Genomic DNA, 14695 nt, shown 5'->3' on the forward strand with positions numbered 1-14695 from the left:
TCTCCGTACATAGATCTCCGTATTTTTGGTCCACTTTTGGTGCGCACTCGAGTGCAATTGCTACATACACCTCCTCGAACAAACTCTAGTGCGATTCAACTGAACTAAATAAGGCAGGTGTGAAAACACCCTACATTGGTAGCCTGTATTCGGATCAGAACCAGGTAAAAATAAGAACTATATAACTATAGTACAAAACTGTATGTTTTTAAACACACAAAATATAACTGTGCTCGTTATAAACAACTTACGACAAAAAAAGTCATGTTTAAGGATCAGTAACAAAATATTAATAACCAAATAATTATAGAACGTTAATGTGTATAAAGTACAGTTAATAAATATAAACATAAAGACCTATTCATATGTCTAGTATTCAGTGATGGGGAAAAACGGCGCTGAAAATAAATTTCACAGGACTGAACACATCTAAAATAGTATGTAGTAAGAATATAAATAATTTAAGCATGTTATGTCACAAAGAATTACTTCTCATCCCACCCCAAATTTCTTCTCAATTTTAATTTCCTCGCTAAATGATAAAAGCACCTTGACATGCCTTGCTTTTGTACTTTTTGCATTACATTTGTCAAAACAAAATGATAAAGATGGGCTCCTAAAGGGGAAAAGAACTTAAAAATGTAATCACTCACATGCATACTGGCTCTTTGCATGAATATTTGACTATAGAGAGGGGATGGTATATATTTTTTATTTAATAAAATACAATATTATACTCGTAAAAAGCCAAATAAACATTTGAACAAAAATATTTATTTTAAACATTTATTAAAATTTTTTTTACTTTTAATAAGAATCATTTCCAAATTAGTTTTGTTCCCCTATTGAGGTGAAAGGCAGAAATGTTTATGTATCATGAAATGCATGCCCATGAAAAAAAAAGAGTCTCTCTGTGTCGGTGACAAGTAATTCTAATCTGATGAAGCACCTCTCGTCATTACATGCTGCCACAAAATTAGTGGCTACGCAGGTGAATAACGTGACCATGACGTCAATGTAAATGAAACTTTATTTTTCTTCACCGCAAACACTTATTGCTCAACCAGAATTCAACAAAATAACATCTGCATACACAGTTGAGGACATGCTGCCATTATCGCTGATATTGTCCTTCAACAACATTAAAATAGCGTAAATTAGTGCACAATGTTTTATATTTCTTGTATAGTCATTTGACAAATTGTATATTTTTTAAGTAATGCAATAGTTACTTTCCCTGGTAATTAGTTAATATATATATATATATATATATATATATATATACAGTTGAAGTCAGAATTATTAGCCCCCTTCGATTTTTTTTCTTCTTTTTTAAATATTTTCCAAATGGTGTTCAACAGAGCAAGGTCATTTTTACAGTATGTCTGATAATATTTTTTCTTCTGGAGAAAGTCTGATTTGTTTTATTTCAGCTAGGATAAAAGCAGTTTTTAATTTTTTATGAACCATTTTAGGGACAAAATTATTAGCCTCTTTAAGCTATATTTTTTCTTGATAGTCTACAAAACAAACCACTGTTATACAATAACTTGCCTAGTTCCCCTAACCTGCCTAGTTAACTTAATTAACCTAGTTAAGCCTTTAAATGTCACTTTAAGCTGTATAGAAGTGTCTTAAAAATATCATTTAAAATATTATTTACAGTCATCACGGCAAAGATAAAATAAATCAGTTGTTAGAAATGAGTTATTAAAATTATTATGTTTAGAAATGTGTTGAAAAAATCTTCTCTCCCTGAAACAGAAATTGGGGAAAAAATAAACAAGCGGTCTAATAATTTAACGGGGCTAATAATTCTGACTTCAACTGTATATATATATATATATATATATATATATATATATATATATATATATATATATATATATATATATATATATATATATATATATATATAATTATGTAATTATAATTTTATACATATAATTATGTAACAGTTACTATTTGTGGGAAGTAACTATAACAAATTTCTCTTTTAAAGGAGCATGCCCAACACTGCTAGTATCACATCCATAACATTTAGGTTGACTCTGCCTCATTATAAATCCCTATTGGCATCTTACAAAATTAGCTCTACAAAATTAAGTCTGCTTTTAGTCAAGTCAAAGTGTCATTAGCAGGGAAAATCATCAATGTGTAAACGTGACCACATTAAAGTGAGTTGTTATTACAAAAACTGTTATTTAACCATTATTATTTTTTTTTTTTTTTGCTGTTTACTGACCTACTTATGCTTTGCTGAGAGTGATAAGAGAGTATATGTGGAAACTTGAGTGAACATGTCACAGAGGTGCCCTCAGCCAAACCAGATCAAAGGACTACACACACACACACACACACACACACACACACACACACACACACACACACACACACACACACAGGAGACTCTTTGTTCAAAGTGATCTCATATCCCAGCTGGCTTATGTCATCCCAGCCCTACAACATTACTGTACAACCTGCCCCAAGGCTGGCTCAGGTAGAAAACAATATACTGATCTAATAAAGCACATGCAGGTGTGTGTGTGTGTACGAGCAGGTGAATGAGAGATGACCATAGGCATGTAGCTTAGATTATGATATGCATATAATTCCTAATAACAATAATGTGTTATTCTAGGACTCAAAGTTGGGTAAGCATGCTAGCAGTTTTGTTTTTCAGTGTATTAATTGTATGTATTGTTTAAAACTAACAATGTAACATTACAACAATAGATGTTGATTTGAAATAGCTGGTTTAAATTTAAATAAGAAATGTTTTGAAATTCTAGCAGCATTTATATGAAAGCACACAAGTAGATTTCTGTGACCTGTTTGTGTATTTTTCATACAAACAAACAAACAAACAAACAAACAAACAAACAAACAAACAAACAAACAAACAAACAAACAAACAGTATTTCTACTCAACATCAACTTTTTTTGTAATGTTTGGGTTGTAGAATTTGTGAAGTTAAACTGATTATATTATTACTGTATTTATATAGTGTAGAAAAGTGATTAACAAAAAAACTGCTGGATATTTAATATGTTTTACAATGCTTCATTTATGTTCTAAAAGGTCTAACTTTTTTTTTTTTTTTTTTTTGCAGTTGTAGGTGATTTTTCATGTTTGGGCTTTACAGATTTTCTGAAGGTAAAAACTTTAAAGACCTTTTAAAGGAAAATTTCTCTAAATTTCTCTAAATTTCAATTAAACAAAGCAGACAATGAGTATGTTTACATGGACACCAATAATCAGATTGTAATACGATTAAGACAATACTCTGGTTAAGAGTCTACCATATAAACAGCAGTTTTTGATTAATTTAATCTGATTAAGGTCATAATCCAACTAAATGGAAATCTGATTAACACATGATTTTATGAAGTGCAGTACAGACATGTAAACACTGTCATGTTGGACAAAAGTCATGTAGGACTTTTCACCGTGGATATTTCATACACACATGGCTGTTTGACACTATTCTCTGCACCTACCAGGTCAGTAAAAGACCATAGACACACACATCACCAAATGCGGAGATTTTTTTTTTTCCATTGGGAGTAGAGTATCTAATTTCCATACAACACTTTTTTAGCAGTGCTTAATTTGTTCATGCATCCAATACCTCAGTTTGCCATGGGGACATGAATGAAATGTTCCTGAATGAAACTGAAAGTGCCAAACTGCAGTTAAAGTCAAAAAATTAAAAACGAAACACAAAATTACATGAAATTTTGGAGGAAACGTGGATAGCGTGGTGACCCAATGACATTAATCGATCTATTTGCTATAACACATAAAATGGAAACAAAAAAGTAAATCATATAATTACCTTAATCAGATAATTGTCTTAATCAGATTAAGGCAAATAATTGGATTACTGGCCTCCATGTGAACATAGTCAGTGAGTTTGTACTGCATTTGCAACACTTCAAAGTTTAAAAAAGTACAACTGATCCCTATGAGTTTTTACATTCATTTTACAAACTAAATAAATGTTTCAAATAACTTTGTTTCCAAAAACTAAAATATGGAAATTTAAACTTATTAGTAAGCACATATTACTGCATTTCTAATCCCTCTGAAAAAAAAAGTTAGATAATTTTATTCAGTTTTTTATCAGTTTTTAATTTTTAAAAAACAATTTTAAGGACAAAATTATTAGCCCCTTTAAGCTATATTTTTTGATAGTCTACAGAACAAACCATCATTATACAATGACTGGCCTAATTACCATAACCTGCAGAGTTAACTTAATTAAGCTAGTTAAGCCTTTAAATGTCACTTTTAGTCAAATATCTAGTCAAATATTATGTACTGTCATCATGGCAGAGATTAAATAAATCAGTTATTAGAAATAAGTTATCAAAACTATTATGTTTAAAAATGTGTTGAAAAAAATCTTCACTCCATTAAACAGAAATTGGGGAAAAAATAAACTGGGCTAAAAATTCTGACTTCATCTGGATATATAAATAAGAATATCATTAAAAAGCACAGAACCATTTCTTTCTTTTATAATAAAGAAAAAGTTTCATTATAAAAAACCATCTGTGCAATTTTCACTTTAGAAAAAAAAAAAAAAAGAATCTTGGACCCGTAGATTGCAATAAAGAACCTCGACTAATGAGATCACGCTGGGTTCAGACAACACTTTAACAAACTCCCCAGGACCGAAAGTCAAATAGTGTGTTAAATTCACATGTATATGTTACTGACAGTCAGTTTTTACTGTACTCATGCGAATCTGTCCATATTTCCATTAACACAGGGCTTTTATTTCCTCAGGAATGTGCCACTGCACTATAAAGCAGTTACCACAGGCTGCGTCTGCCAGTGTGAAGCAAATCACCCTTCCCTCTGCCAACCTCTCCACAGGTTCTCCAAAACCTTCCCCACAACACCTGTGATGAGAGATGCGTCTACTTGCTCCAAACTAGAGACTTGTTAAAGACCCGCTCAATCATAAACAAGCTTTACAAGTCAAAACCATGTTGCTTAATGTTCAGAGACGCTCAGAGCTTGCGATTATGCTAGCTAGTTTATTTGCACAATGCAAAGTTCAGCTTAGGATAGTTTAAGGAGGGAAAATGAGAAGGAATTTCTACAGGCACGTGGCCTAGATATATATTTTTTTCCTTCCACATTTTCTAGCCTGAATTTTAAAGAGGTTTTAATGTAGTTTGAATGGCTAGGCTTTGATATGCGTTCTTTGAATCCACTTGAGAGAAAGCCCTCACCGCAGGGGCTACCGAGGGGGAAGAGTGCAAAGAAACAGAAGTGCACGAGCTCTCCAGATGTGTAATTGCTAAATTTCCTCACATATAAAACAATGCTGTAATTGAAAGGAAGTATGAAATTTACCTCAAGTATAGCAGCCCAAATTATTTATGAACAAAACTAAAGCAGTTCATGTGGCCAAAAGCTAAGGCATATTTCAGAAAAGCTGCATCACCATTTTATTTTGCAGAGCAGTAATTGTGATTGACATTTGAATGTGGTGTAATTGTTTGTAAGCTTAATTGGGCCTTGATTTGGAGGTTTTTTCTGGACCAGAAAAAAAAAAATTGGGGTTAAATTGTTGTGTGTGTGTATATATATATATATATATATATATATATATATATATATATATATATATATATATATATATATATTTTGTATACTGTAAACTCACTAAATTTTATATTTTTTTATTAAATGGCCCTGATTTATTATTAACCTTCTATAAAGTTACACAGGTATTAAAGAGAACCCAACTTTCCATGGCACAATACACTAATATGTAGCCGTTTACTATATTTACTCGATTTACTGCAAGTTTACTATATTCTACCCATCTTTAAAAGCACCAGCGCTGACAATTTTGGGACACCATATCTATTTGAAGAGTATCTACTCGGTTTTCCTCGACTAGTCATTAACAGGTTTCTGACAGAGTCATTTAGAAACTTTGATTGTAACACTTTTGTTAAACCGAAGTCCACTCATCACACTGAGTCTTTCTATTATCACTGATTTACATAAGAAAAGCCTCAGGTTTTAAGTGCCATTGCTGCAGCAACTGGCAGAAAAGTGTTTGTGAAAGCTGAGCGAATGAACTCTGAAACTTAATTTCTAAAAAGTTGGTTGCCCAAATAAAAAACTAGCCTTTATTATACAATATTATGTAATCTACAGTAATACACAATATTTTGACAGATGTTCCAGTGTGTCTGATTTCACCATTGCCATGCTGACTACACATGGGTGAGTATTGTGTTGACAAGCAACCACAACACTATTTGTAGTAGCACAAATGCATTCTGACAATGTTCAAGTTACTTTTTCAGTATGTTGCTTTTGTTCTTTGGCAAACCACTAGTTTAAAAAAAAGGCTCACACTGCTTGTAAATGTTTCGCACAACCAACAGGACCAACTGGACACGAGCAACTTAATTGACAAAACACACACACAGACAGACATCTCACATTCCCACAGAGAAGCAAACTTGTGTGATTCCTTCACAGTCTCGGTATCAGCCATTACGACACACAAAGGACCTTCATCCTTGCAGATGGAAGTCTCTGTGTTTAAACATTCACAGCCGAGCCTGAAAAGAGTCACATAATTCCAGCAAATTGGACACAGTGATTAGTGCAGGGAGAGAAGAAAAAAACAAAACAGAGCCCATTCATAACTTCAGCGGTCGGGAGAAATGCAATTATTCCCAGAGGGTTTGACAAAGGGCGAAAATTTATGCCGCAAAACTAATTTTATGTTTGTTTTCTTTATTTTTAAGACATTTGCACAGATCCATCAAACTGCCGCGCCTCGTGAATAAATTCAGGAAACGTCTTTCAGCTCATTCGTGAAGAGAGCGAGAGAGAAAAACATTGGCCGTTTATTTCTTTATTTTTTCCTGTCTTGTAGAAAGTTGACACTCATCCATTTTGCTAACTTTTCTGTTAGCAGTTTATTTTGCTTACTTGAATCATTTGGCTGTATTTGTATCATTTATTTATATTGTAAATGGAGTAATTAGCATGCTGTAATTTCAAATACATCATTTTGATGTTATTGTTGATTTATTATTTACTGTATAGGGATGTAACGATTCACCGTGAGTGGGTCGAAAATCCATTCAAATATGTGACTAATCAAACCGGTTAAAATGTTGAGTGAATGGTGATACATGTTTTGAACAAAGGAGGCACTGTGTTTACAGGTGCAAACTCAATTTACCTGCACATAAATGGCTAGCAAGAGGTGGGGCGCAGAGTAAAATGACAGCGGTGAAGTGTGCTAGACAAACTGTGTGCAAATACTGTGAAAAGACATTTAAATACACTAACAGAATAATGAATATGATGCACATGCACCGTCAGCACAATGAAAAACTACTGTCACAGACGTCTCTTTACTTAAAAAAAAAAAACTATTATGAAACCAAACCATGTGGACCATGCTTGCTCCGAGTGCTACGGAGATCAGATGGTACATCAGTGTTTTCATAGCGAAAGTGTTAAGATGTTTTTCAGACTGAAAGAGAAAGTTGTTCTGTTACAGAAGCAGGTATTGAATTATTTTTACCCTCTTCTTTTCAAATTAGTTTATGCATACTTTAATAATTTGCATGTTATTATTGAATATTTAAAAATGTTAAAGATTATCTCTTCTTAAGTGTATCACTGATACTTACAGTTAAAGTCAGAATTATTAGCCTCCCTTTGATTTTTTTTTTCTTTTTAAATGTTAACAGAGCACAGAAATTTTCACAGTATGTATGATAATATTTTTTCTTCTGGAGAAAGTCTTTTTTGTTTAATTTCAGCTAGAATAAAAGCAGTTATTTAATTTTTTAAGCAGTTTTTTTTTCAGTAGTCTAAAAGCCTTTAAATGTCACTTTAAGCTGTGTAGAAGTGTCTTGAAAAATATCTAAAATATTATTGTCTTCATGGCAAAGTTAAAATAAACCAGTTAGAAATGAGATATTATGTTTAGAAAATGTTCACCTTAATAATCATGTTCAACTCCTGTCTCTATCCTATATAATTATTAGTTTTTTTATGCCAGTGGCCAGTCCCCTGCATCAGAGGGTCTATTGACCACCTCTGTACACACTGCTCTCATGTCTAGAAAAGGTTTTCCTCTCCACACCAGCCATCTCAGTCCCCAGTGAAAAAGTTTTCTCATCAGCACGGGACGTTGTAAATGTGCAAAGACTTCAGCTTATGCCATAAAACATAGATATGCGGATATTTCTGTTTAAAAGTTTTTAATCTCAGCACAGTCACAGCTTTAGTTTGTTTATAATAATGAGTCTTATTTAGTTTCTATTATTCATTAATTTTGGAATTTATTTTCAAAAAAGCAATAGCAAGAAATATAATAAATTGCAAAAATTGTGCAGCATTTAATTAAAAAAGTTAAAGGGCTCTTCACCTTAAATTTGTTTCAAATAATTTAGTAAAAAACTCGTGATTAATCATGAATCGTGAGATCAGTATCGTGAATCATATCAAATCATGAGTCAGGTGAATCGTTACACCTCTAATTATATACGTTTTAAGCCCTTCCCGTTAAGGCTGGTCCAACAAAACCAATATTATATCAAAGTTTATGTCAATAGCATTGATGTCCTCTGCATATTTTACTAAGAGCCAATCACACAGCAGAAATGTGCAACAATTGAAAACTAAAAGTGTGGTGATACTAGAGACAGTCATTGTTGGGGTACTCTTTTAAATCTGGAAGCGTTAACCCATCTAAGCCCACCGGCAACAATAGTTGCATAAGTTCACAGTTGCCATTTTCCTTTTGCAAGTAATTTTGTACATGTTATCAATGTTCTATTTCTCAATGACATGCAAGCAAGCAACCAAATAAAGGATTTCAGGAAAAAGAAGGAATTGATTTACTTCCTGTCACATGAGGCCTTCAACTTCCTACCTTTAATTTCAGGATGCAAAATGGAGGAAAACCCCCCAAAATAAAGGCATTTTTCATGTTAATTAAATATTTTTGTTTACAAATATATATTAACTTAATCATAAAGGTCTCTAGATTCATCCAAACAAAACAAATCTTTCAAGAGATCTATGATTTTGTGTATAATTTGACAAATGTTTAAGCGGCAACTAAAGTTGCCAGTGGGCAAATACCTTGTAAGTACATAAATAATGGCGAATTAGCGAATAATGTGTTAATAAGTTAATAAATCAAGGTTATGGCCTTGTTTAATGTTTTTTTTCCATAATAACCCATTTAAAAATAACCCTTTAACTAATAACCTTACTTTAAAGTAGACTTTTTTATACATAATTTGATACACAGCTAAATCTTCAGAGTAACATTAACTTCTCCTACTGGTCCCTCTCCCACAAAGATTTAAAATAGCACAGAGAATTATGAACTCCTCCTGTTAAAAAGCAGCATCACTGAAGAAAATCACAAAACTACAACCAAAATCAATCCCAATCTTAAGCCCTGCTGTCGACACAGACATGAGTATTGCCTAAATCGCTGCTTTTTATCCATGGTATAATCTATAATGGACATACAGTAATTTGTTGGAGAAACTAGTGTGTATTTCATCACTGTAAGACAAATGGATTAGTTCTTTGTGTTTTCGTATTCATAAAACTGTGAGAAATAGTTTTGCTGAGTTCACATCAATTAGTTTTCAAATTTTAAACATAATAAAATTGTTTATGAATATGAATTAATCTGTTGAAATCAATTGTTTAAAGTTAGGATGACAAATTTTCTTCTCCTATTTAATTTTTAGATGAGCGGTGCTTACAACATATTTGCCCACTGGCAACTATAGTTGCTGCATATTCAAATGTGATTTCTTGAAAAAAATCTAATTCCTGGAGAAAATAAATGCAAAACATGTTCATATAGGACACTGTTAACAAGGATATATGCATAAAATAATTTTTAAAAATGTCGGCACAAAAGGGTTAACAACTTATATCGAAATATATATTGTTATCATTGAATGTGGAATTTTTGCCTACTTCGCATTGTAAAAAAGCAACACAGCCTGTTTTCCGAGCCTTGTGTCACATTTCCAAGAATCCTGGCCAACTCTTCTAAATAAACAGGGATTCTCATTTACATGTAACAAAGCACGTCAAATGAATGAGAGTGGAGAATACTGTGAAAGACGAAGAATAGATGGAATAATCAGAAATTTAGCATTTATTCATTGTGTTTTATTTGTGCTTTCAACAGGAGGAAGTACAGGAAGGCGTAATCCCTTGGAGGAGGGCAAGTTTGTCTTTGCACCTTTGCATGACCTGGTATGTTAGCTAAATCTGCTGGTGAAATATACCTGCAGAGACAGACAGGTAACCTTTCATTACCGCCATAATCCCTCTTAATAACATAGCTGTGATGTCTGATATGCCCCATTACACAGAAACGACAAGCTGCTGTTAAACTCTAGCAGCAGCCTTAAAGATATTCGAGTAAACCACATACACACACACACACACACACACACACACACACACACACACACACACACACACACCATGCAGATGCAGAAGACTAGTTACAGTACAAATAAAAGTACACCAAAAACTGGTTATCGTACTGAATATTCTTTAGCAACTTTGAGACATAAAAATACTACAAAACTACTATTATAATATTTAATTCAGAGTCTTAAATTTGCACTTGTTTCACGTTAACTTAGTTAAAAAGTTTAAAGTGAAACTGTAACAAGTAAACTGTTATTTGAGTGAAATATTAGTTTCTTTATTTTTTTCCTTCCTGCATCTTTTATTTTTAAGTAAAACATCCAGTATTATTGACCTCAAAAAGCTCTTTTTGCATTATATAATATTGAATGCTTTTTAGCTTATGCTCAGCTGTTAATTTGATGATTTTTAAAAAATGATTTTAATCTAATATACCAATTGGTTGAGAAAAGGCTGAAGTGGTTAGTGTGAAGCATTCATAATTTTAATGAACTTGTTACATAATTTTAATGATAAGAGGTGGGTTTATTTGAATTAATTTTTCAATAAATAAATATTTTTTTAAATATTTTTTTTTACTTTTTACGTCCTTTATATATATATATATATATATATATATATATATATATATATATATATATATATATATATATATATATATATATATTTATTATTACCAAATTAGACATACTATAATTAGACAATTATCAGTTATATAAGATTATTAAAAAAAAACTTTTAGATTAGTTTACATTTAAGTTTGGCTTTTTTGTTTTAAAAAGGTGTTTACATAATTCACAACAGCTTAAAAAACAAAACACCAGTGTTACAACAAACAAACAAATTATTATAAGCATAACACTATTATAGCCTAGCCCTAGTAATGTATGTGTGCGCGCGCGTAGCCTATAGATAGATAGATAGATAGATAGATAGATAGATAGATAGATAGATAGATAGATAGATAGATAGATAGATAGATAGATAGATAGATAGATAGATAGATAGATATTATACATCACGTGTATTGTGTAACTGGGCACATCATCATGTGATGGGTAACTTAACTCACCTGTACCAGTCCAGTCCGTTCTCATAATTCCGGTCAAAGAAGTGCGGCTCCGCTCCGACCGCGCGTATATCTGGATGCACGCGCAGAAACTCCAGCAGTGCGCGCGTCCCGCCTTTTTTCACGCCGATGATGATCGCCTGAGGAAGCTTCTTGCTGCCCTCACCTAACGAGCTCAGTTTACCTGTATCAAAATACGATCCTCCAGTCTCCAAATCCACATTCAAAGAGTTCGACAGCTTTACGCGTGACAGAAACATGCGCTTATCTGCCTCAATTTCAGGTAAATCCTCCGCACTGACACTTTGGTGCAAGCTGTGGTGCCTCATCACCAAAGGTCTCGTGGAAGTCCTTTTCTGCAGAAGTCTTTTTCTCCTCACAGACCCAAAATCTTTAAGCTTCATGGCGTAAAATCCCTCCGCAGGACCCGCGTCTCTTCTCTCCGTGGGCATGCAGGTCCCGCATCGCTCCGTGAGGCAGTGGAGAAAGTATAAGGACGCGAGGATAGACAGCAACATGATCGCGAAGGTCTTAAAGATGCTCTTGGACGGAGGGTCCGAAAAGACGCGGCTAAATGCCATGTCGGTCCACGGGTGGCATAAGTTGGAGAGACAGCCATGCTAGACTGGCATTATTCAGTCTTGCCATCAAAAATAAGGCAGAGTTTGAAGCTCGAGAGCATCAAAGGTGGATTAGAGTTCGCGCGCGCCGGTCTCCCAAACACCCTTGCGCATGCATGTAATGTTAGCTGCTGTAAAGCAAGTAGTTATTAATCTGATAATTAAGTTAGATAAATGCGAGTTTTAAGTCACTGTGCTAAATATTCTTTTAATAGTTTGTTTTAATCTAAATTAATCTAGGCTATACAAAAATAAATGAATAAATCCAAAATAAAAATAAAAAAGGATCATTAAAATCCATCCATTGGTTTAGGTGATTTGTAAAATTCGGATAAACTTTCATTACACTAGGAGCCCACACGTGTGTGCCTTGTATCTAACTTCAGAATGACGTCACTTGAAGTGAATGACACGTCGCGGGCCAATCAGGTTCCACGAGTGCATGTTGTTTGCATGAAATTGACCAGTGATATGTAAGATAAGAATTTCAGACTCCACCCACCTGTCAGTTTAGTTGAACAACGGTCACGCTCGTGTTCAAAGCAAATGTCACTTTTCAGCCCTTGCTTCTACAGGCAAACAAATGCAGGTTGTAGAGATTGCTTGAGTAAAATCAGCATGTTCTCAAAAGTTAATACATTTAACCGTATAATGACTAAAAATTATACAGTTGAAGTCAAAATTATTAGCACCCCTCAATTATTTGCCCCCTTTTTATTTTTTTCCTTAATTTCTGTTTAACAGAGAAAAGATTTCTTTAACCCATTTCTAAACATAATAGTTTTAATAACTCATTTCCAATGACTGATTTATTAATGACCTTAATTAATATATATATATATATATATATATATATATATATATATATATATATATATATATATATATATATATATAATTAAAAACTGCTTTTATTCTAGCCAATTTAAAGCAGATAAGACTTTCTCCAGAAGAAAAAAATATTATCAGACATACTGTGAAAAATTCCCTTGCTTTGTTAATCATCATTTGGGAAATATTTAAAAAAGAAAAAATCAAAGGGGGCTAACCATTCTGACTTCAACTGTATATATGTACATATATTTATGTGCTGTACATGTAGCCTCATATTTTGCAGTAAATACAGGTCCGTAGCCAGCCTGTTAAAAGGGGTGTTTCTTTTCTCTCAAAAAAAGTAGATTATACGTGCAGTTATACGTCTCATTTTTATTTAATTATCAGATTAATATTCGGCATTTTTTTGAGATTTTATGCACTATTTTTAGCTAAATAAGCTTACTGGATGATTATCATAACCACACTTTTTGATATCCCAAATTTTTTTCCTAAAAATTTATAATGAAGAAATTTAAAGAGCCCATATTATACATGAAATAGGGTCATATCCTGGTTGTAAGGGTCTCCAACAACAGTCTAATATGCATGCAAGGTCAAAAAACACTTTCATGGTCTTATAATCTGCATTTATTTTTACCTAATTATCCCAGCGACTCCTGTATGAATCGTCCAGTGATTCATTTGTTCCCAAACCCCTCCTTAGCGCGGAGCTAATCTGCGCTGATTGGACCGATGACAGTCTGTCGCGATTGGTCGACTGCCTTCAGTCAGAGAGGGAAATGGCCAATAGCTAATCAGCAATTTAAAAAGTAATCACAGTTCATACACGCTCGATAGTATAGACGTGGATTTTAGCTGCCACACTATGGCGAGTGGATAGTGCCACGGATAACCGAACGAAGGAGACAGTCGTGTACTGGCCATACCACACACACACAAAAACACACACACACCTCCGGATGACAACGCTCCCGCTTCCGCCCGCACCCGCCAGGTTTTAGCCTGAGAACCCGCTCCGTTTTCTGCCCGCCGCGCCCGGTCCCGCTAGAGCGGAGAACACAACCAAAAATCACCCAGTATACAGTCCAGACAGCCAAGCTGTCGTTCGTTCGTTCGCTCTCTCTCTCTCTCTCTCTCTCTCTCTCTCTCTCTCTCTCTCTCTCTCTCTCTCTCTCTCTCTCTCTCTCTCTCTCTCTCTCTCTCTCTCTCTCTCTCTCTCTCTCTCTCTCTCTCTCTCTCTCTCTCTCATACGCGCGCGTGCGCACTAACACACACACAAGCACCACGCAGACTCTCTCTTTCTAATTCGCATAGCAATATCCGTGATATTGCTAGACAGCCCGCTCCCGTCCCAAATTAAACCCGTTACCGACCGCTCCCGCGATTTATTCGGAAATTTATTCCCGCGGCTGTCCCCGCGCCAGATTTCTGCGGCGCGGGAATAAATTTCCGAATAAATCGCGGGAGCAGAACTCTAGCACGGAGCTCCATAAACAAACAGCACGCGTCGCGTTTTTAACGTGACTTTGCACGCGATAAGATAAAATATCCAGTTAACCTGATACAGTACACTCGGTTACAAGTAACAAATCACAACTAAATACATTTGCAAGCAAGAGTAAACGAGGCAACAACTTTAACCGCACGTACTTACACTTGAGAAATGGAAGAAACCCATCCTGACGTCCA

At 34.1% G+C, this 14695-nt stretch overlaps 1 protein-coding gene across 3 annotated transcripts in view; it reads right to left on the reverse strand.

The window, feature by feature from the left end:
• The window catches only part of si:ch211-216b21.2, a 69386-nt gene extending 56868 nt beyond the window's left edge, over window positions 1-12518 (reverse strand). For 2 of the 3 annotated variants that reach the window (XM_002664008.8, XM_073918811.1), the window contains exon 1: window positions 11553-12518. In XM_002664008.8, the coding sequence (XP_002664054.3) occupies window positions 11553-12130 (578 nt within the window). In that variant the 5' untranslated portion in view covers window positions 12131-12518. Of the gene's footprint in view, window positions 1-7743; window positions 10330-11552 lie in introns of those variants that run through there. The other variant, XM_073918812.1, reaches the window with a different exon arrangement.
• Window positions 12519-14695: the final 2177 nt, after the last annotated feature.

The sequence above is a fragment of the Danio rerio genome, chromosome 12 (genome assembly GCF_049306965.1).
Source record: "Danio rerio strain Tuebingen ecotype United States chromosome 12, GRCz12tu, whole genome shotgun sequence".
Lineage (NCBI taxonomy): Eukaryota > Metazoa > Chordata > Actinopteri > Cypriniformes > Danionidae > Danio > Danio rerio.